This window comes from Arachis stenosperma, chromosome 2 (genome assembly GCF_014773155.1).
Source record: "Arachis stenosperma cultivar V10309 chromosome 2, arast.V10309.gnm1.PFL2, whole genome shotgun sequence".
Taxonomy (NCBI): domain Eukaryota; kingdom Viridiplantae; phylum Streptophyta; class Magnoliopsida; order Fabales; family Fabaceae; genus Arachis; species Arachis stenosperma.
In genome coordinates this window covers 107,780,852-107,805,344 of record NC_080378.1, presented here as the reverse complement: position 1 = coordinate 107,805,344, position 24,493 = coordinate 107,780,852, and the positions used below count along the sequence as shown (strand labels likewise).

Here is a 24,493-nt window from a genome sequence, read left to right as displayed (position 1 = left end):
CATGGATTAGCTTCACAGTTAGAGAGTTTGGATCTTAGTTACAATAATTTTGCAACAATTTTTTCATCTATAATTCAAATGGTAGTCTCTTCGTACTTATACTCATCTAGGGGGTCAATGTGGATTGATTCATCAAAATTTTGATTCGATTCGCACTAAAATATAAATAAATATAATTTAAATTATAAAACTTTTAAAATTTTAAAAATAATACCAAATATGCTATAAGTATTGTTCACTAAAATTCAGTTTTTAGATAAATAAAAATTTAAATCATAAAACTTTTAAAAAAATAAATAGTCTATTTAAATTCAATTTTTAGATTAAAAAAATAAATTATAAAACTTGTTATATAAGTACATATGAAAATTATTTATTTAAATTTGAAAAATGATAATACTATTTTTATTTTTATTTAAAATTTTAAAAGTTTGTTTAGAGAATATAGACACTAGTAAAGTTACATAAGACATATTATCACTATAAATATAGAATCTTTAATGTAAACAAAGGATTGTTCTACAACAATTTTAGATCAATATTACTCATCTCAGAAATTAATCTTTGCTCTCTCTTTCTATCAATTGTTTTCAACTCTTCCACTTTTTCATGATTTTCACATGGTATCCAGAGCATTGGTTTGATCCATGGCTTTACCTGTGAATTCAGCAAATCAAAAAAAATTTCTTGCTCCTATCTTGGATAAACTTGAAGAAACAAATTTTGTTACATGACAGCAACAAGCACTCTTCACAATCAAAAGACAGAATCTGAAAGATCATATAATTGAATATTTTGACGAAACCATTACCAGCTCCCTCATTTATTGTGTTCATGGACAAACTAAGGGTACAACCAAATCCCACCCTTAGTTTGACGGGGTGTAGAGAATATAGACACTAGTGAAGTTATATAGGGTATGCTATCACTATAAATATAGAATCTTTAATGTAAATAAAGGATTACTTTGCAACAATTTTAGATTAATATTACTCATCTCAAAAATTAATCTCTGCTCTCTCTTTTTTTCAATTGCTTTCAACTCTTTCACTTTTTTATGATTTTCACAGTTTGTAAATTAAATTATATCTTTTTAATAAATTAAAAGTTTTAAATTGATTAAATTAAAATAAATTAAATTAAAAAATTGACATGATTCAAATCGTTTAAAATCATACTATAAACATCTTTTATTATATATAATAAAAGATTATTTTTTATTTTTAATTTATCATGTGGTTTGATTGTAAAAGTTGTTATATAGAAGATATAGTATAAAAATAAAAGATGTTTGTAATATGATTTTAATGAATTTGGATCATGATGATTTTTTTCAAGTTAATTTATTTTAATTTAATCAATTTAAAATTTTTAAATTATTAGAAAGATATAATTTAATTTACAAACTTTTAAAATTTTAAATAAAAATAAAAATAGTACTATCATTTTTCAAATTTAAATGAATAATTTCTATATGTACTCATATAGTAAGTTTTATAATTTATTTTTTTAATCTAAAAATTAAATTTCAATAGATAATATTTTTTTTACTCTAACAAGTTTGGTATTGACTTTTGAGATTTTAAAAGTTTTATAATTTAAATTTTATTTATCTAAACTGAATTTAAGTAGACAATATAGTTTATTCATATAGCATATTTAGTATTATTTTTTTACTTTTAAAAATTTTGTAATTTAAATTATATTTTATAGTGTACTCATATAGCATATATTTGTAACTATGTTATTTGATATTTGTAACCATTTTATTTGAATAACTTACTAAATATATTATATAGCATTTACCTCATAAAACTTACTAATAAAGCGATAGCAAAAATAATAAGAATTAAACTTAATTGTGGATCAATTTCCTAATAAAGGAAAAGACCCTCCAAAAATTGGCGTATGCCACTCTATGCAACGTGCAGACGGTATTTTTTAGTAAAAGGCGAAAGAATAGTTCGCTCTGTGCACAATGCGTGGCTGCGTACTCTAGGATGGATCTATTTAGTAGATTTTATATTGGTTGTCATGTCCAAAACATAGGTAATGTCTCCGATGTCAGACTTCAAATGACAAAAATATTCACTTGTTCATGGTTGTACACGTTATCTTGAATTGTATTCTTGTGACATAAAATGTCTCACTCTGGCTTTTTATAATAATTAGAAGTAGAACTTCAATACTTATCTCATAACATCAACATTGTGCATCGTTTTGAAACTAAAACATTACGTTCAAAATTTAGAGAACTGGCCAATCATCTGAAAATTTTTTTGCCTTGAAATTTAACATGCTGTATATCAGTAGGCTGCAATTGTACGTGAATTATGATCCATCTTCAATCTTATTTTGAAAACAAAGTGAAAGAATAGTAACCAGCACAAGAATGAATATGATGAAAACATCGCTCCGGTGGGAAAGGTTCAATAGCCTCTCAACCTCAACATCCTCGTCATCAGCAACCTCATCAGTAATCTCATCATCAACACCAGCATCATTCTCGTTATTGGCATCAGCAATCCTTAAATCATCATACAACAAATGAAGAAAACATCTACTTTAGTACATTTAATTGGGAATTTGTGGCAATGGAAAACTTTACATTATTACACTCATTATATTGAATTTCATCTGTAACCAACTCTATCACCATTCATGAATCATGACCCACAATGAAATAGTAATAATTATAATACTTTATTTTAATATAATTTCAAACTTAATCAAATGTTTTAATTTGAAACTTAATGACTATTTTATTCTAAAAATACTAGTTAAGGTGTTGAATAAAAAAAATGTATATGAGATAAATAATTGAAAATTTTAATATATTTATAATATATTTATTTACAAAAATTTAAAAATTCTCATGAGAAATAACCTTAAGAAATAGCATAAACGCATGATTTATTAGCAAAAAAAGTATTTTGTTTTTCAATCATATATATCATACAAATACTAAGTTACAAACAATTACCCACTATACATAGCCAGTCACTTATATATATATTATTTTGAATATAGAATGATCACGTATTTATGTTTATAATTAAGAATAATGTTATATGACTAACAAAATTTATCCTTTATCAATACTTTTGACTAATATTTTAAACACGAAATATTAATTTTTAACTTTAAATCCTAATAATAGTATAAAAATAAAATATTAACTAAAATATTAATTAATATTTATAAAAAGCATTAAACCTCTAATATTTTTCATTATCTAAACATGCTTAGTTCATAGATATAATAAATTATAATCAAAATACATTTACATTTGAGACAATGAATTCTTTATTGTGATTCTCTTCAGCTAGATCAATATCATCATGTCTCTGGAAAAAAGATAAGTTCTGAACAGAATCAAGAAGACAAAATTAAACAAAGAGCAGAGTGAAATCAAAGAGAAGAGGAAGAAAGAGCCTTTGACCAAGTCTTTCTTGTTGATTTTAAAAAATATGAAAAATCCGACTTATATAGTATCACACATAAGTAACAGCTAGCATAGCTAACAGATCAGTTATTAGCTACTAACTGTTTTTTTAGCGCCAATTCTTAACCATTATTCAACATTTCTTGATTTTCACTATTGCATTTATTATCTATTATTATCTATATTATATTACTAATTTTATAATTAAAATATTGAAATATATCTATATTATATCTATATATTATCTTTTATTAATTTTACAATCAAAATGTACAACATGTTACTTCCTTATTGTAATTGAAATAAAATATTTTTCTCCAAAATTAAAGAGTTCTCTCTCCCTTTCTCTATTTTTCATTCTTTCCTCTACTCTATCTCTCTTATATATTATTATCAAAGATTAATTATAAATTTGATAATCAAAATATGAAATATGACATTCTCTAATTGTAATTAAAATTAAACTTAAATTAAAATTAAAATATTAAAATTAAAATATAGCTATATTTTATATTACTAATTTAATAACCAAAATATTAAATTTCCTTCTTCCATCTTCTTATCTACTTCTCTCCCTCTCTTTATTTCTCTCTATCATTCCTACTCTATATATAACTTATAATTTATATTTTTATATTACTAATTTGACAAACTAAAATATGTCGTTAAATATTCTTTCATGATAATTAAAATAAAATATTTTTTCAAAATTAACAAACTCCTTTCCTTTTTCTTCTTTATCTTTTTCTCTTTTTTCTCTCCCATTCACTATCTCTCTATCTTTTTTCTACCAAAATAAAAATTAATAAAATAATATAATTCAATAAATTCATAAAATTATAAAAAATAGATTAAATTTATAATTAAATATAATTAAAAAATATTCATAATATTATTCATATAAAAAATATATTATTATTTTATACACACTTTCTAATTTTTTATTTTGTTTTAAATTTTTATCGCATTTTAATTTATATTTTCATCTTTTTTTTATTTCAAATATTTATTGCATATAATTTAGAAAGAATACTAATGTTGTGATTAATAATTAGAATCAAAATTTAATTATATATATATATAAATATATATAGAGTATATTATTTTTAAATAAAAGCATAAAAATTAATTATTTTTATTTATACGAAAGACTTACCACTTAATCAAATTACCACTTAATTTATAAACATTAAATTCTTTCAAGTTAAATAATGAATATTAAAATTAATTATTAATAAAAAATTACACTCTTTTATATTAAATAATAACTAAAAAGTTTATTATTTGATTTTTTTTATCTACAAAGATCCTTATCTTCTTAGTCGATGGAAACTTTTGTCCCCTACTACTTTTTATAAAAGTAATTTGATTTCAAATTTTTAAAATTTTAAATAAAAGTAAAAATAGTATTATCATTTTTCACATTTAAATGAATAATTTCTATAAGTACTCATATAGTAAGTTTTATAATTTGTTTTTTTAATCTAGAAATTAAATTTCAATAGATAATATTTTTTTTTACTCAAATAACAAGTTTGGTATTGATTTTTGAAATTTTAAAAGTTTTATAATTTAATTTAATTTATATAAAAACTGAATTTAAATAGACAATATAGTATATTCATATAGCATATTTAGTATTATTCTTTTAATTTTAAAAATTTTGTAATTTAAATTATATTTTATAGTGTACTCATATAAGCATATATTTGTAACTATTTTATTTGATATTTATAACCATTTTATTTGAGTAACTTACTAAATATTTTATGTAGCATTTACCTCATTATATTATGTAGCATTTACCTCCTAAAAACTTACTAACAAAGTAATAGAAAAAATAATAAGAATTAAACTTAATTGTGGATCAATTTCCTAATAAAGGAAAAGACCCTCCAAAAATTGGCGTATGCCACTCTATGCAACGTGCACACGGTATTCTTTAGTAAAAGGCGAAAGAATAGTTCGCTCTGTGCACAATGCGTGGCTGCGTACTCTAGGATGGATCTATTTAGTAGATTTTATATTGGTTGTTATGTCCAAAACATAGGTAATGTCTCCGATGTAGAACTTCAAATGACAAAAATATTCACTTGTTCATGGTTGTACACGTTATCTTGAACTATATTCTTGTGACATAAAATGTCTCACTTTGGCTTTCTACATTAATTAGAAGTAGAACTTTAATGCTTCTCTCGTCACATCAACATTGTGCACCATTATGAAACTAAAACATTACTTTCAAAATTTAGAAAATTGGCCAATCATCTGAAAATTATTTTGCCTTGAAATTTAACATATTGTATATCAATAGGCTGCAATTGTACGTGAAATGAAGACAGAATTACTACTCTTTTTTTTTTGTGTAAATTGAAGCTCTATTGAATCCAATTAGTGCAAAATGTAAACCAACTGAATGAAGCAGGAACTTAATTGAGAAATGGCTCCAAGTACAAGCACATATCTTACATATATAAGATGTTCTTTTGTGACTGTGTGTGCACTTATTTATTTGTGCAATATCATACTAAGAGTATAATAACAAAGAATTTAAAATTTTTAATAGTATAATAATAAAAAAATTTAAATTTTTAATGTAGTCAATATGGTATTTTTAACTTGGTTAACAAAACCTATATCATAAATCACTGTATTAGTCAATTTAATTATTTTAAAATAATTTTTTTGTGAAAATAATTTTTTTTATGAAAAAAAATCCCTCTTAGCAGAGGTGAAATAATAGGCCAAAAGAGACTATTCAAGCTATAACAAAACCAAAGAATGAAAAAGTATTTTGACTAGGTTAGTTCAGCTAAAAAGTAAACTAATCAGGGAATTGAATTTAGATATTGAAAAAATAAATAAATCGTAACAAATAAAAACAAGAATTTCACTTAGAGGGAAAGACTCTTTAAAAACTTGGGATAGACTACTCTAAGTAATCTGCGTCCGGTATTCTTTGGTAAAAGACAAAGAATAATTCGCTCTATAAGGTGATTTCACTGATTTGTGATTCAAGCCTACTCTAACTCTTATATAATGTCATGTCAAAACCAAAACTATGGTGTGACACCTTAACAGACAAAGATATTTATGGTGTATTTAAAAAATTCGTTGAAAGAAAAAAAAGTATGGTTTTAAGTTTCAACTTTTTGAAAGTTTTTAATTTTTGGTTTGGTAAATTTTTATTTTTATAAACACAAAAGTGATTTTATGCTTAAAATCACGTTTAAAAAAGCAATAATTCTTAGTTTTTACGTTTTATTAACCATTTTTTAACTATTGACATTCAACATTTTTTTTACCTTTATTCTTTATATATATTATTATATTATTTATGAAATTTTTATTATTTCTTTTTATATAAGCTTTTTTTTATTATTTATTATTTTTATTTTTTGATAATTTTTTGTTTGACATTATATACTTTTATAATTGTGATTTTTGTGTATTATATTTATTATTATCTTTTTATAATATGATTTATTAATCACATTAGAAAAAATAAATTAAATAAAAAATTAACTATAAATAATAATAATAATAATAGTAAAAAAAAGTATAGTATATTAAAAAAGAATACTAAGAGTACTAAAAATATACTATATAAAAAATATATCAGAAAAAAGTATCAAAAAAATTAAACATACATAAGAAAATAACATTACAATTTAATGTCACGTCATCTTTAGTAATTATCTATTTAAGAGTGATTTTAACTAATATTATCCAACAATATTTATTTTATCGAAATCAATTTTAGTATAAAATTATCAAACATAAATCATATTAACATAAACTTACTTATGTATAAAATCAATTTTATAAAATCACTCCCATTCAGACTCCAGTTTGACAAACAAGAACCTGAACACACATTTAATTATGGTGAATGCTAGACTGTCTTTAATATTATGCCTACGATACTAAAAAAAATAAATAGATAATATTTAATAAAAATTAAATAATTTATTTTTTATTTTAAATATTTTATTTTTTACTTTAAAATATAAATTAAGCAATTTAAACACCATATCAAAGTCTACAAAAATATCATAGAATTCACCTTTAGTTATTTATATGTATTTTTACATTTACTTTTCATACATTATCAATTATGTTGTCCCATTCATTGGATTCACCATATGTATACCTACAATTGACATAATAAATTGATCTCTAAATATTCAAATAAGTGTGTAAATATCATTATAAACAAATGATTAGTTCTATTTACCTATATTGTGAATAAATATCACTTAACGAATAATTTTTTTTGTTATAATCTGAACATGTTTTTCTCCATCTTAATTTGCATCTTAATGAAAGAAAATGATATATATTAGAAATTGAGATAAAATTGGATATTTAACTATCAGCCTCCAAATACATGTATGTTAATAAATTTTTAAGTAGCGTAAGTATTTCCTAAGAGAAGTAGAAATGATCTGAATCTTGCATGTTTCGTAAATATTTGCCAAGGCTTAGTCCTAAATTCTTATTAACTATATTTTAAAGTTGATGAAGTCCTTTTTTGAGTAATTTCAAAGAGTAAACACCCAAACTTCATGGTGCAGTTAACTTTGAAATCTTTTGTTCTTATCATCTGAAGTTTTAAACATAACATAAATACCCGAAGGACGAGAAGGAAATGGAAAATAAAAAGGGCAATATCTTTGATCAAGTAGATAATAATAATAAGGTTTAATTATTCTGTAGGTTTTTATAATTTTATCGAATTTTTAATTAGGTATTTATACTTTTTTTCTTTTTAATTAGTCGCTACATATTTTTTTTAATTTAGTCCCTGTTAATATTAAGCGTCAAAAAAATATTAATGAATTATGAAATTACTTGTATACCCTTAAGAACCTAATTGAAAAGAAAAAAAGTATAGGGACCTAATTGAAAATTCGATAAAACTATAAATATTCAATGAAAGATATTCCTATAATCCCTATTCAATGATTCTACAACATAAAAATTATTCCTATAATCATTTTTATTTTATCACTATCATTCTTTTACTTATTTATATATAAATTGTAACAGAAATACTTTCTCTTTTTTTTTTAGCTTTCAAAATATTTTATCTTAAGAACATACAAAAAAAAGGATTGGATAAAATGAAACAGAAATAATAGTAATAAGTATATATAAAATGAAGTCAAAATTATCCCAAAAAATATAATAAATCAAATTTTATACAATACAACAAGATAAAGACTTTATTAATGTAACTTTTTCTAAAGAAAGAATTATATATCAGACAGAAGAGTCTGTTTTCATTACTTTGGACTCCATATGTTACTGATGCTTTAACTCTCACTTTCTTTAAGTACCAGATACCTACTCCAATTCCAAATGTCAGTTACTGTTCCTGCAGACACAACACATTACCCTCATTTTCAACTTGAAAAAGTTTGCTATGAACAATAATCAATACACCACTTCAATTAGCAGTAACAACCTGCAATTACATGTGCCCTCGTATTGTGGTGTGCAACATCATAATCTATAAAATAACATACAAAATACAATTTATGATCATTACTTTACTAAAAGGGTAGAATTATATTATTGAGGTTGTAAGATACCTTTGCAATGAGTAGTGAAATTTCCATTCTCACAAAGGCACATGAAACTCTCTGTCTGTGTATCAAATCCACAAGTTCCACCTCCTTTGGATGGATCCTGGCAAGACACTCATAGTGAAAGTGAAAGAACACTCCGGCATGGCAAGACACTCATATAAGATCTTAATTCTAGTTGTTAATTAACAATAATGTATAGACTAAAATAAAAACCATTCCATTATACGATGATGAAAATATAACTAAAGATAAGGGTATCAATCCACATAACACAATAGAAGGGCCATTAAATAGATAAACATAAGCATGGGTTCAACAGTATATACCTCAACTTCAATGGCACTAAATCTGAATCCAAAATTTCCTTCAACTACAACAAGTCAATTGGAACAAGCCATTGCAGCCGCAAGTCCTGCATCCAACCTAGTCAATCTGAGCTTCCATCTTCGCCACATTATCCCTTAGACTTCATTCATACAGCTTCCACCCAAGGTGGTTCCTGGCCAAATAAAAAGATCATCCTTAATTTCCTTATTCAGAGTATCCACAACAGTTTTCGCATCATCAACCAAACCCAAATATAGCAAAAAATTAATTTATATGTCAATTCACCAATTAACAAACTTTCTTTACATAACTATTCATATTGTAAATCCTAAATTATTATATCAAAACAATCTAGAAATCAATTCAATAAAAGGTACTCAACCAATGTCATATTTTTTTAAAATTAAAATTAGCATAAACATGTTACATCAAGTTTTAAAAGCTGAAAAAAAAATCAAATGTTATATGTTACCTATTTTGTGACAAATCGAGTATAGAAAAATCGAGGAGAGGCGCAGCGCGGGGACAAGAGGCCAGACGGGAGGTCAGGCGCGGCGAGGCGAAGCACCGCGAGGGACGGCGACGGCTTGGATGGGAAAATAGCACAGAAGACCTCCGAACAGAATAACGCATAACATATCAACGCAGAGAGAAGGAGGCGACGGATGACCAACCACCAAGCGTCTGCTGCAGACGACGCCACAGAGGGATGAAGACGATGGATCGACGCAGAAGATCACGGTGAACGCGATCTCCACAAAGCAACTGAGGATTATTTAGGTTTTTTTTCCTTTGGGATAAGATGCAGGGCTGTTTTGGTATTTTAGAAAAATACATGTTTGTTCAACCAGTTATTACAACTAAATCATCAGAATATTCGTTTTTTATCGAGAATATTCTGTTATCTTTAATGTTATTCTCACGGTCTTTAATGTTATTCTCGAGACTTAATTGAAAAAAAAAATTAACGTATAGGGACCCAATTGAAAAGAAAAAAAGTATAGGGATCTAATTGAAAATTCAGTGAAATTATACCTACAGAGTAATTAAACATAATAATAATAATAATAATAATAATAATAATAATAAATATCTCTTTAAAACATTTGAACATGAACAGATTATGGAAATTTTAGTAATATATATATATATAACAAACCATATTTTAGGAACAAGATTTTCAACTTTTATTATTGAGCCACTCCTAACTTAGCTACTCTACAACTTATTGGCTTAGGACTAAGACGAAGCATCCCAAAAGAAATAGGCACTCTTACTAAGCTTGTCAATCTTGGTCTTTCCACCAATGAACTCCAAGGGAAGCTGCCTAAAACACTCTCAAATCTAAGTCAACTTGAGATGCTTGACTTCTCTTGCAATTCACTGAGGGGTACTATCTTTTTTAGTTTTGGTCAATTAAAGAATTTAATCCAATTTTCTCTTAATTCAAACTAAATTGGAGATCCTATACTAATAAAAATAGATAATTTGAGTCATCTAAAAATATTATCTTTTTCAGATAATTTATTTATTAGTCGAATTTCTTTTATTTTTTAATTGATGAAAAAGTTGACTGAATTCTCTCTTCATACAAATCAAATTGAAGGTTCTATACTTATGGAGATAGAAAATTTAAACCATTTAAAAATATTGTCTCTTCCTAATACTCACCGGTTTAATCTATTCTTAATATATAAAAGTAGATACATAAGCATGTACCACATTATTTTTGAGACTTTTTTTTCCTCCTACTAATACCATGTCAGCAATATTGCTTACTTGGCACAATTTTGAATCAACCACTCAATTCTTGCCAAATCAACTACTATTTCCAAATCAGCAAAAAAATAAAATATACAAATAAAAAACTAAAAAATAAAATCCAATAAATTTGTAACCTCCAAATACATTGAATTCATATTTTTATATTTATTATATCTTACCGTTATAAACAATACAATAAATTTATAACCGCACCAATTAATTTATAAATTAAAAGTTTAAAAAATAAAAATTATATTTTATTATTATAATTATGTTTATTGTAATCATTTTAATTTTTGCCAATGTGTTATACCTCAAATAGCATAGTCTCCCATATTGGTCGCGAGTTCGAGTTTCTGTATATTTGGTAAAAAAAAATAATCATTTTAATTTTTACTTATTATTAAAAACAAATTCTATTTTATTTTACCAATATAAATTTTGAAAAGAATATTTAAAAAAAAAACAAATTTATTAAAAAAGTATCAAAACGAAACCAAAAAATATATGATATTAGACATACATTTTCATATTAGATACATTTATAGTATATAAGATGCATCATGCATGCATGTTTACCTCAAAACACTAATTAACTATTTTCTTTTTTTACTAAAAATGTTTAACTTTTAACTTTTGTTGCGTATATTTGTACATATAAAATGCATTATGCATAGATACAAATCTAAATATAGTCACCAAAAAAAAATCTAAATATATAATTATTACAATAATTATGTTGACCGCAACTCCATAAGTTTAGGCCATTGACTACGTCAATTGCATTGCCAACTTTAGAATAATTATTATTTGGCACAACTTTAGAATCAACCACGCAATTCTTGCCAAATCAACTATTATTTTCAAATCAGCAAAAAAATAAAATATTCAAATAAAAAACTAAAATAGAATCCAATAAATTTGTAACCTCCAAATACATTGAATTCATATTCCTATATTTATTATGTCTTACCGTTATATAAGTCTCTTATCATTATTCCTTTACATAACATCAAATTTAGCACAAAAAATTTATTTTCGAACTGCACATCTCAAACTTACTCAATAGAGCATCATTCTCTCAGAGCAGAACGATTAGATTTAATGGCCATGCAATGAAAATCTGATGATCAGGTATGACAGAAAAAAACACAACATGCATCATACATTCATACTTACTCAAATACCATATATACCTAATGATAACATAAATTGAATATTGGAATAGGGAAAAGATCTTCACAATTTTAGCAACTATAAACGAAATTTATGACAAATTAGGATGGAACTGTGTTAAATGTAAAAAGTGTCAGAAGAAAGCATATATAAAAAAAGAAACAACTACATTTGTGGCACATGTAATCAAACACCACAATATCCAACAATAAGGTAACTCAATATACTTTTCATAATCTCATCTATCAAATTATTAGTTGTTAACCCAATACTTATTTTAGGTTCAGAATTCAATTAAATGTTTTAGATCAAAGTGCTACAATAACTTTTGTACTATTTGATGGCGACGCAAAAAACTTATTGGGCACAACTGCTTTAATCTAATGACATTTCATAAAAATAATGACATTGAAGCACCACCACATCAAGAGATTAAGGAGAAAGAAAACCATATAAATTCAAGACACATTTTCGGAAGAAGAACATACATACAAAGATGGAACCAAATAACACAATAGAAAGTGCATCAAACTTATCAACAATTCATAAAGAACATGTCTTCACAAGAACCTAGCTACGACAAAAAGAAGAAAACACCAACTCTAACAACCAACAAAAGAAAGGAGGACGAGCGCCACATAAGATGACTAAGTCCCTCAACTAAAACAAATGCAAAAATCAAACCACCAAATAAAAATGTTACTTTATACAACTCCAACATCCAAATCTTTTGTACTACAAATTATTTAAAATAAAATACCTTTTAAATTTAACTTCAATTTACACATATTTAATTTATTTCAACAAAACATAACAATTTTAAATATTTATTATATACTACTATTAATTTACCGTCCTGCGCATCGCGCGGGTCTCATTCTAGTTTCTTCTAATTTTGGACAATTGAAGAATTTGACCCAACTAATTCTTGATTCAAACCAACTTCATGGCTCCAACCATTAGAACATGGAAACTTAAGTTGTTTAACAATATTGTCTCTCTCAAAAAATTTACTCATTGGTTCGATCCCTTCTTTTTTCTCTAGATCGGAGCATTGATCAATCTCAACCTCAATTCAAATAGAATTAGAGGTTCCATACCACAAAAGATAGGAAATTTAAGTTGTCTAGAGTGATTATCTCTATCTAAAAATTGCTCTTTGGTATAATTCCTTCCACTTTGAGTCAATTAGAGAATTTGACCCAACTCTTTCTTCATTCAAATAGAATTGAAGATCCCATACCAACAAAATTATGCAATCTAATGCATTTGAAAATATTAAATCTCTCAAATAATTTACTCACAAATCTAATCCCTTTTGAAAATAGGATGTTTATCTTCTTTGTAAGTTTTGCACATAGAAAACAACCTAATAAATGGTTCAATACCACCACAACTTTTTCAATTGGACAAAATGTCTTCTTTGGACCTCTCATCAAATAAATTAGGTGGCTCACTACCATCAAGTATTGCCAAAGCCATAAGCCTCTCATACATAGACCTCTCTCACAACCACTTGAAAGGTCCTATACCAACTCTTTTTCCTTATTGTGCTCTTAATGCAACAATAGATTTATACCACAACATGTTACATGGAAGCATTACTTTCAAAATTGGTTGTGCTACCAATGTTGACCTTAGCCATAATTTTTCAGTGGTGAGCTTCCATCTATTCATGGATTAGCTTCACAGCTAGAGAGTTTGGATCTTAGTTACAATAATTTTACAGGCAAATTGAACAAGGAACTTGCTGCTCTAAGGTTCATTAACCTGTCATATAATTCCTTTGACTTTTCACAAGATCATCATGACAAGCTCCTAGATTATTGTTCTTTCCAAAAAGACTCATTCATTGGATGTGGCTCTCTAAATTTTTCATCATGCCACTCTGTCCAACAAAGAAAGTCACATCATCAAATAAAGCAAAGCACACAATTGTAATTGCTCTTTCCATCATTGGATTCATTCTCTTACTATTTCTTGCCACCTTGTGTTTTACCAAACATGTGGCTAAGACAAAAGTTGAAAGAGTTTCTACAAAGAATGGAGACTTGTTCTCTATATGGAACTATGATGGAAAAATTGCATTTGAGGACATAATTGATGCAACACAAGACTTTGATATTAGATACTGCATTCGAACTGGTGCATATGGTAGTGTTTACCAAGCAAATTTGCCAAGTGGTAGAACTGTTGCATTGAAGAAACTTCGACAAAAGGAATCTCAGAACCCTTCATTTGACAAGAGTTTCCTCAATGAGTTTATGATGTTATCGCGAATCCAGCATAGAAACATTGTCAAGCTTTATGGCTATTGTCTTCAGAACAGGTACATGTTTCTGATCTATGAATATCATTAAAGGAATAGCAAATGCTTTGTGTTACATGCATCATGATTGTAAGCCACCAATTGTTCATAGAGATGTAACATGTAACAATGTTTTGTTGAACTCAAACTTGGAGGCTTTTGTTTCGGATTTTGGCACTACTAGACTTCTTATCCTGATTCTTCAAATCAAACATTGCTAGTTGGTACACGCGGCTATATTGCCCCAGGTAAAGTTTTTCTTAAAGAGTAAACATTTAATTTGGTCTTTGAAATTGCACGTGTGAACTTAACCAAACAATATGAATTCTAATATTAGTTTGTGTTTTCATTTTCTGTTTCGTTTTTAACATCTTGGCCTTTTGTAGAGCTTGCCTACACTCTGAGTGTGACCGAAAAATGAGACGTTTATAGTTTTGGAGTGGTGGCGTTGGAGACATTGATGGGAAGGCACCCAGAAGCGATACTATCACCATCTTTATCAAGCTCTTGTATTCAAAACATGTTGAAGGATCTCTTGGACTCTCGCCTTCGTCTTCCTATGCTTCAAAGAGATGCAAAAGAGATAGTTTTAGTGGCAACAATAGCATTGGCATGCTTGAATTCCAATCCAAAGTTGAGACCATCAATGCAAGAAGTGGTTTAAGAGCTCTCTGATTCCAAACTACCATTGTCTTTGTCTTTCTTTGAAATTTCAATTCACCAATTGATGACCTCAAACACCTGCCAATAAAGTAATAAGAATTAAACTTAATTGTGGATCAATTTCCAAATAAAGGAAAAGACCCTTAAAAAATTGGCGTATGCCACTCTATGCAATGTACACACGGTATTCTTTAGTAAAAGGCGAAAGAATAGTTCGCTCTGTGCACAGTGCGTAGCTGCGTGCTCTAAGAATGATGTATTTAGTGGATTTTATACTGGCTGTCATGTCCAAAACATTTGTGATGTCTCCGATGTAGGACTCCAAACGACAAAGATATTCACTTATTCATGGTTGTACATGTTATCTTGAACTGATTCTTGTGACATAAAATGTCCCACCCTAGCTTTTTACAATTAGAAGTAGAACTTCAATGCTTCTTTCATCCAGAACATCAACATTGTGCACCGTTTTGAAACTGAAACACTACATTCAAGATTTAGAGAAATGGCCAATCATCTGAAAATTTGTTCAGCTTGAAATTTAACATGTTGTATATCAATCGGCTGCAATTGTATGTAGAATGAAGATAGAATAACAGTCACTACTTTCTTGTGTAAATTGAACATCTATTGTATCCAATTAGTGCAAAGTGCAAACAACTGAATGAAGCAGGAACTTCATTGAGAAGTGGCTCCAAGAATAAGGACATATCTTGCATATATAAAATGTTCGTTTATGACTCTGTGCACTTGTTTATTTTTGCAATATCATGAGAATTTAGCTAATATCATACTAAGAGTATAATAATAGAGAATTTAAAATTTTTAATAATATAATAATAAATTTTTTTTAAATTTTTAATGTAGTCAATGTGGTATTTTTAACCTGGTTAGCAAAACCCATATCATAAAGAGATGAAATAATATGCCAAAAGAGACTATTTAAGCTATTACAAAAAGAAGGAATGAAAAACTACTCTGACTAACTTAGTTCTACTAGAAAGTACACTAATCAGGAAATTAAATTTAGATATTGAAAAAATAGTAACACATCAAACAAGAATTTCACTTAACTGAAGGGCCAGTCCCAAAGGGGAGAGGCTCTTTAAAAAAAATGCAACGTGCACACGATTCTTTAGTAAAAGGCAAAAGAATAGTTCGCTCTGTGCACACTGGCTGCGTTGTTTGTGATTAAAGCATACTCTAGCTCTTATATAAGCTGTCATGTCAAAACCCAAGCTAAACCTTTTGGTGTTGCACCTTAACAAACAAAGATATTTAGCTATTTACATGTACTTTTACATTCACTTTTCATACATTATCAATGATGTTGTCACATTCATTGGATTCACCATATGCATACCTAAAATCTCTAGTTAATTAGTATAAATTGATCTCTAAATATTTAAATAATGTGTAAATATCATTATAGACAAAGGATTAGTTCTATTTACCTTTATTGTGAATAAATATCACTCAAGGAATAATTTTTTTGTTATAATCTGAACATGTTTTCTGCATCTTAAAGAGAGGAAATGATTTATATTAGAATTCCAGATAAAATTGAATATTTAACTATCAGCCTCCAAAATACATTTATGTTAATAAATTTCTAAGTGGCGTTAGTATTTCCTAAGAGAAGTGAAAATAATCTGAATCTTGCATGTCTAGTAGATATCTGCCAAGACTTTTAGTCCTAAATTCTTATTAACTTTTTTAAAGTTGATGAAGTCCTTTTTTGAGTAATTGCAAAGAGTAATCACCCAAACTTCTTGGTGCAGTTAACTTTGAAATCATTTGTTCTTATCATCTGAAGTTTTAAACATAACATAAATACCCGAACGATGAGAAGGAAATGGGAAATAAAAAGGGCAATATCTTTGATCAAGTAGATGCATAATAATAATAATAATAATCTTTTTAAAACATTTGAACATGCGCAAATTAAAGAAATTTTAGTCAAAAACGAAAAATATAAAACTACCCATATTTTAGGAACAAGATTTTCAACTTTTATTATTGAGCCACTCCTTTTAGGGAAGGCTCTTAAAAAATTGGCATATGCCACTTAATACATCGTGTACACGGTATTCTTTAGTAAAAAGCGAAAGAATAGTTTGCTCTGTACACAACGCGTGGCTGCGTGGTTTGGAGACATGGCATGCTCTAGCTTTTATATTAGTTGTCGTGTCGGAACCATAAGAAATTTCTCAGATGTGGTCTCCAAGTGACAAAACATTCATTCACTTATTCATGGTCATCAACATGAGATAGAACCGGTTTGTGGTTAGATAAAATTCCCAATTTAAAAAGAATCTAAAACACTGAATTCGTGACTCAATGATGGGGACCGGGGGTATCCTTCTGCAAAATTTACTTAACAATTTAATTAGCATGCTTTGAAGCAGCAGCATGAAATTGCATGTTGATAGTGTAACATCCTTACAATCATTGCTTTCAAGCTACCCTCTTGATTTATTACCACTAAAATAGTTCACATTTCCTAGTTTCTTCTATTTCTTCGGTGAATGACATTTTCACAAAATTAGTAGAAGAAACTCTTCTTTGAATTTACATTCTGTATCGAAGCAAAATAAGTTAATTTATTCAAGGTTCATCACATAATTTAGGTTCCAAAAGAAATGTCTGCTTAATGTTGGAGATGCTGATAGAGATAGCACAATTTTATTTGAATTGGACAAAAAGACAGGAGCCAAAGAAAATTGTGGATGATAGAGCATTATGGGTGACATCTTTAACTTGGGCTCTTGTATATATTACGGTGATTTGATTAGATTTGGGAGTTATTTGTTCTAGTTCTAGTTACAATTGGATTTTGGTTTGTGTCCCTCACCTTCTCTTTGGGAATTGTGAGTGGTGTACTATAATAAAAAAGAAAAGGTCTAGATGATAGTAATTTTATTGAAATCTAGCTCGTACTTAACCAGTAAAAGTAAAGTGAGTGATCTCCCACTCTTAAATGAAATTTCACACCATTGAAATCATCAATGACTAATTGATGGCTACAAAATACAAAACTTGCTGGCTCCTAGCACTCTTTTAAATAAATTGTTTGTTTGGTGTTTTCGTAGTCAATACTGATGTATCTTTGTGCCATATCATCAATTGGTACATCCCATCGTCATAAATAACCTAGATAGAATATACCAAAGTATGCTATCCAAGCAAAGCATTTTTATGGTGAGAAACAAAACATAAACAAGTGAAATATACTCTAGAGCCTAGACCTTGAGTATTGACAAAACTTTCTCTACAAATAAAGGCTCTTTTTTTACAAATAAAGGCTCTTAAAAGATTGTGTTAAAAATGTAATTATAAAAGATTGTGTTAAAAATGTAATTATATTTCAGAGACTGCAAACTTTTGATTTCAAGTATTGTTAAAAGAAGCTATCTAAGCAAAAAGATCTCAAGTAAAATAATGAAAACAAATTTTTGTTTCAATTATGTTAAATTGGTAAACCAACCATGAGCATTGAAAATATCATGTTATAGAGTATATATTTATTTTACATGGTTTTAATTATAATCTGCCAACGCATAAGAAACTGAGCATTATTGGTACAAATATTTTAACTAGGTTGCAGAGCCACTCCAATTAAGAAGGGCTCTTTCAAAAATTAGCGTATGCCACTAAATGCAACGTGCACACGGTATTCTTTAGTAAAAGGCGAAAGAATAGTTCGCTCTGTGCACATTGCGTGGCTGCGTGATTTGAAAGAGTAGTCTGCTTTGTCTTTTATATTAGCTGTTATGTCAGTACGCTAGTTAATGACTCCGATGTGGGACTCAGAATGACAGATATGAAAACTCATCGCTATCACACTAGTTCCATTGGTTTGTTGTGACTTAATATGACCGCTTTTATTTATCTTTTGCACGTTATAGAATCTAGAGCACTGAATTCAATTCAGGACTTAGAAAGAAAAATGGGGTATTCATCTGTAAAATTGTTGCTTGTGATAATTTAACATGCTTTGCAGTGAAATGGCATGAAAATAGTATAACACACTTTCAATCATTGCTTTCATGTGTCAATTCATCCTACTCTTTTGATTTTACCACTAAAATAACTTTACAGTTTACACTTTCTAGTTTCTTCTATCTCTCAAGTGATTAAAAGTTTCACCAAAATCAGTAGAAGAAAGTCAAGAAACTAATCTAGTTCATCACATAATCAGATTCCAAAAGAAATTTTTACTTGGTGTTTGTGTTGATATATTTTTTGTCCAGATGATAGAATAGACCAAAGAATGCTTGTCAAGCTAGGTATTTTCCTATTGAAAAAACTAAGCATAAAATAGAAATTGAGAATAACGATTTGGTGCTACTTTGTGTCAATGACAACTTCATTGAATCTTGAATTTATTTTAGATATTGTGTATTGGCAAAAACACATAAAGTCCCATAAAAGATTAGGCTGAAAACAAAATTGTCTTTCAACAATTATTATATTTTGGCTATAACTCCTGGAAATGCATATCAGATGTTGATATCAAATTGATTATATTATGCAACTATGAGCCATATCAAATTGGTTATATTATGCAACTATGAGCCTCACCAAGTAGACAAATCTCTAACACTAGAACTAATATGCATATGGTTTTAAATTCTGGTCGACAACCATAATTGTGGGTGCAATATTGCTGTTACAATAATGCATAGCATATCAGCAGCAACTATTTAATATATGTTTTTCATAATTAAAGAGTACTAAGAAGAGTATTAGAAAGATAAAAATTAGAGTACTAAAAAGAGTATTAGAAAAATAATTATTTCTGTTTTTCAGTAACTTTATTTTATTTACTATTGTGAATTTTTATAATATATATTCCATTAAAAAGATATAACTAAATACAAAAAAATACTAAAAAAGAGTACTAAAAAATTATAACATATTAAATTTTAATTTTTTTGTATTTAATTATATTTTTCTAATTTCTATTTAAATTCTCTTGGTTTATGCTCCTCCAACAGTTTATGTTTGTATTTAAAAACCGTAAACTCAAATTTCAACTAGGTTACAGAGCCATTAAGAACGGCTCTTTCAAAAATTGGCGTATGCCACTAAAAACAGTGTGCACACGGTATTCTTTAGTAAAAGGCGAAAGAATAGTTCGCTCTGTGCACACTACGTGACTGCTTGGTTTGAGGAATAGCCTGCTCTGTCTTTTATACTAGCTGTTACGTCAGTACACTAGTTAATGACTCCGATGTGGACTCCAAATGACAGATATGAGTACTCATCGCTATCACATTAGTTTCATTGGTTTGTTGTGACTTAATATGACTGTTTTTATTTATCTTTTGCACATTATAGAATCTGGAGCACTGAATTCAATTCAAGACTCAGAAAGAAAAATGGGTATTCATCTGTAAAATTGTTGCTTGTGATAATTTTACATGCTTTGCAGTGAAATGGCTGAAAATAGTGTAACACACTTTCAATCATTGCTTTCATGTGTCAATTCATCTCTACTCTTTTGATTTTACCACTAAAATAACTGCACTTTACAGTTTACACTTTCTAGTTTTTTCTATCTCTCAAGTGATTAAAAGTTTCATCAAAATCAGTATAAGAAACTAATCTAGTTCATCACATAATCAGATTCCAAAATAAATGTTTACTTGGTGTTTGTGTGTTGATATATTTTTTTTGTCCATCTGGAATAGACCAAAGAATACTTGTCAAGTTAAGTATTTTCTTATTGAAAAAACTAAGCATAAAATAGAATTTGAGAATAACGATTTGGTGCTACTTTATGTCAATGACAACTTCATTGAATCTGGAATTTATTTTAGATATTGTGTATTGGCAAAAACACATAAAGTCCCCTATAAGATTAGGCTGAAAACAAATTTGTCTTTAACAATTATTAAATTTTGGCTATAACTCTTGGAAATGCATATCACATGTTGATATCAAATTAGTTATATTATGCAACTATGAGCCTCACCAAGTACACAAATCTCTAACACTAGAACTAATATGCATATGGTTTTAAATTCTGGTCGGCAACCATAATTGTGGGTGCAATATTGCTGTTACAATAATACATTACACATCAGCAGCAACTATTTAATATGTTTTTCACGATGGTAGAATTTCATCTTAGGTGATTTAGACATATAAAAAGAAGAAGATCAATAAAACATCTAATAAAAAGTTGAATCACATTTAAAATAAAATAGTCAAATAACGATTCCACGGAAATTTTGTAACTTGCATGTCTGATAGATCTCTGTCAAGGCTATGTCCCTATTCTTGATGAACTTCACAGAGTGAGGTTCAATTCAATCTATTAACAGTTAGCAATTTGAATGAAAGAACAAATTCCAAAGTTTCATAATATACACTCCAATCATTCATATGTTCCAGCTAGCCAATGTTCCCCATTAATTGTACCTCAGATACCAAATTGGAATTCATAGCCCCATCATGTTGATGATGAATCATCATGTTTTGACAGTAAAATATATACTCTGCCTGCTGACTGATGCAACTTGGAAAAAACGCTGGCAGAAAATATTTACACCAAGATTCACGTGATGTATAGTACTTTATGAAACTGTCTTACTCATACATGTTATGGTACAAATAATTTGTAACGTTATAAATTTATGAAGGTTTTTTTTTACTTTTTAAATATGTTACATATATGATGGATGATGTTTCAGTTTGCCTCTAAAAGTAGAACAATAAATGGTATCATAAATTTAGAATAATTACTTGCTAGAAAAAAATTGATGAGATATAATATTAACTAGAAATATAATATTAACTTAATTTTATTGATCACTAAAGAATATGTAGATTCCACTTAAAATGAGTTCACATTTCATTCAAAATGAACTTATATCTTATTTAATAGTAGATAAAAATAAACTCACATCTTGTTTCACCATTAACATGTACTAGTAACATATCCTATAACTAAATGGCATCTTATACTATAAAATTATAAATAAACTTTATATACAAGAATACATACATAGTTTGGGATAGGATAGAATTTTCCCTTTGCCAAGCACCAGATAGAATGTTTCTTTTGTGTGGCTTTTACTGCATGTGCATAGATACACTTTCAAGGAAGGAATTATTTTATTTTGTTGTTCAAAAAGATGCCATGGACATTGAAGCACAAGGTTCTCTCCATCTTCAACAATTTATTTATGTTCCTTTTTTTGTGATACATCACATCATATCATGTGCATTTATGTTGAAGAACAATACACTCCATTTAATTTGCTTCACTTGCAATTGCATTGCTTTTATATTCACTTCATTTCTAACAATTAAATCCTTGCTTTAAGTGGATTATTAGGCATAGAAGAATCTAATAATTTAATACAGATTATTCACAAATAATATAATTGACTTTCATTTTTCCATTTTCACCCTTCCGTGTAGTTAAATTTGTCACTCGTGATCTATAACACTATTTTGTTCATATGGTCTCAAATTGGCAAATTCAATCAACATGAAAATATGCATCTAGGTATTTTAAGATGCTTCATGCTTACTTTTCTGTACACATCTTTAGTTTTGTTATAACTTATTGCAACACAATTTCATGTTCATAGTTTATTCAATATCTATTCAACTCATCATTTTAGCCCATCCATTTTTCTAAAAAAAAAAAATATTTATGAACTTAGAACTTGTAACTAAACTTCCACTTCCACCCACCACAACCACCCTAAGTAAGTTATCATAGGGGTGGATTTACTTCCATACTCATGGTCGTTGGTTTCACACAGCAAGGACCCACCATGCTCAGAACAAACATGTGCAATTAGCTGTTCTGAAAAGCCAGCCACTCTAGCACAAAAATGGAGTTTCACCTTTTTTTTAACAAAATAATAATTTCTCTATAAAAAGTTTGCAGTTATATGTAAATATTTACTATTGATTTAAGTAAGATACATACATATTCGTAGACGAATACAATAACAATTACTTTTTCTAAGTCTTGTCCTACTAGGTAGTGTCAGTCGAATCTATCAAACCACATTACAATGCCCTATCATAGATCATATTTCTAATAAGTCCACGTAAAATTTTGATAGAGAGAAACTATTTCGAAACAAGTACAAAGGCAATACTATGAATGTGTCTTTCTGTATTTGTCCCCCCCTTAAAAAGAATATGTAATTGATGTCCAAACAGGTAAATCCATGTGGAGCCCAAGAGCTTGATTTGGAGTTGCACATCACTAGTATTCTTCAGATTATTACAACAACAAAAAATGCAGTTAGAGCAAAGATTTCAGACAAAATAATGATATATAGACAGAATAAATGAGCTTCTCAATGCTAATTGATCACTTTGTACAAAAGTTTTCCAAACCACACATTTTTATGTACAAAAAGTTCTTGAAGCTATTCTGACTTTGGAAGTTACTGTTCTAATGGATTGAGTCATGGATATACGAAGCTGTAAATGCAAAGTTAAAACAGCTATTTAAAGTTACATTATTAGTGAAGGAAGGGTAAGATAAGAAAAATGAGAAATGTTAAGGCCATTGGTTGGAGTTGGTGCTCTAAGAAGATTTTAGCTATTAATTATACCTCTATCCATTACCCAAAAATAAAATCTTAGGCACCGTTTGGTTGTTGTCCATGTCCATCAGAGACATGGACACGGTAGTACATGTTCACCGTTTGTTTGTCGAGACACAATTTTTTTAAGACACGGTTACCCACAAAAAACATGTATTTTGTGTCTTCTCAAAATGTTGAGACACGGATTTTTGGCTTGAGACACAAATTGAGTTAAAATTTTGGACAATTCTATCCTTATTATTTTTTGAAAATTCCATACTTATCCTATACTATTAACACCCTCTCTCTTCTTTTCTGATCCCTTTTCTCTTTCCTTTTTCTGTTTTTCTTTCGTCTTCTTCTACCCCCATCATCTTCTTCATGTCCCATATGGTAGATTTAATCATCATCATCATCTTTTTCTCTTTTCTCTTCTGTTCTTCCTTCTTTTTGTATCTATCATGTTCTTCTTCACGCCCCAGAGGGTAGATCTGGTCTTCGTGTCGATACTGCCCTCTAGATCTGTATGCGCTCTTCTATCTGCCTTTCTATGTGCTTCTACTTTCATGTTTTTCAGATCGTGCTGCTTCCAGATCTGTCTCTAGCCGTGGCGACAATGAGTTTGGATGATGGAAAAAAGTCACACAAA

At 28.1% G+C, this 24,493-nt stretch overlaps 1 protein-coding gene and 7 non-coding genes across 8 annotated transcripts; 1 reads left to right on the top strand and 7 right to left on the bottom strand.

The window, feature by feature from the left end:
• Window positions 1-1,868: 1,868 nt before the first annotated feature.
• Window positions 1,869-1,988, bottom strand: LOC130964788 (U5 spliceosomal RNA). Its single transcript, XR_009080861.1, has one exon. It is a non-coding gene; the product is annotated as a U5 spliceosomal RNA (small nuclear RNA).
• Window positions 1,989-5,314: 3,326 nt separating this feature from the next.
• On the bottom strand, window positions 5,315-5,434 carry LOC130964741 (U5 spliceosomal RNA). Its single transcript, XR_009080817.1, has one exon. It is a non-coding gene; the product is annotated as a U5 spliceosomal RNA (small nuclear RNA).
• An 8,752-nt stretch (window positions 5,435-14,186) lies between these two features.
• LOC130963434 (MDIS1-interacting receptor like kinase 2-like) lies at window positions 14,187-15,977 on the top strand. Its single transcript, XM_057889553.1, has 2 exons — window positions 14,187-14,635; window positions 15,001-15,977. The coding sequence occupies exons 1-2, from the start codon at window positions 14,187-14,189 to the stop codon at window positions 15,044-15,046; spliced, it is 495 nt and encodes a 164-aa protein (XP_057745536.1). The 3' UTR covers window positions 15,047-15,977.
• Window positions 15,396-15,515, bottom strand: LOC130964776 (U5 spliceosomal RNA). The gene has a single exon (XR_009080850.1). It is a non-coding gene; the product is annotated as a U5 spliceosomal RNA (small nuclear RNA).
• Window positions 15,978-16,347: 370 nt separating the features above from the next.
• Window positions 16,348-16,459, bottom strand: LOC130964823 (U5 spliceosomal RNA). The gene has a single exon (XR_009080894.1). It is a non-coding gene; the product is annotated as a U5 spliceosomal RNA (small nuclear RNA).
• Window positions 16,460-17,303: 844 nt separating this feature from the next.
• On the bottom strand, window positions 17,304-17,418 carry LOC130964765 (U5 spliceosomal RNA). The gene has a single exon (XR_009080839.1). It is a non-coding gene; the product is annotated as a U5 spliceosomal RNA (small nuclear RNA).
• A 1,468-nt stretch (window positions 17,419-18,886) lies between these two features.
• LOC130964753 (U5 spliceosomal RNA) lies at window positions 18,887-19,004 on the bottom strand. Its single transcript, XR_009080828.1, has one exon. It is a non-coding gene; the product is annotated as a U5 spliceosomal RNA (small nuclear RNA).
• A 1,321-nt stretch (window positions 19,005-20,325) lies between these two features.
• On the bottom strand, window positions 20,326-20,441 carry LOC130964730 (U5 spliceosomal RNA). Its single transcript, XR_009080806.1, has one exon. It is a non-coding gene; the product is annotated as a U5 spliceosomal RNA (small nuclear RNA).
• Between the last annotated feature and the right edge of the window lie 4,052 nt (window positions 20,442-24,493).

Bases quoted from the DNA above. Each gene is read 5' to 3' on its own strand.
- LOC130963434 (XM_057889553.1), top strand. From the start codon at position 14,187: ATGCCACTCTGTCCAACAAAGAAAGTCACATCATCAAATAAAGCAAAG. The intron at 14,636-15,000 runs GTACATGTTTCT...GGCCTTTTGTAG, and splicing joins GGCTATTGTCTTCAGAACAG to AGCTTGCCTACACTCTGAGT.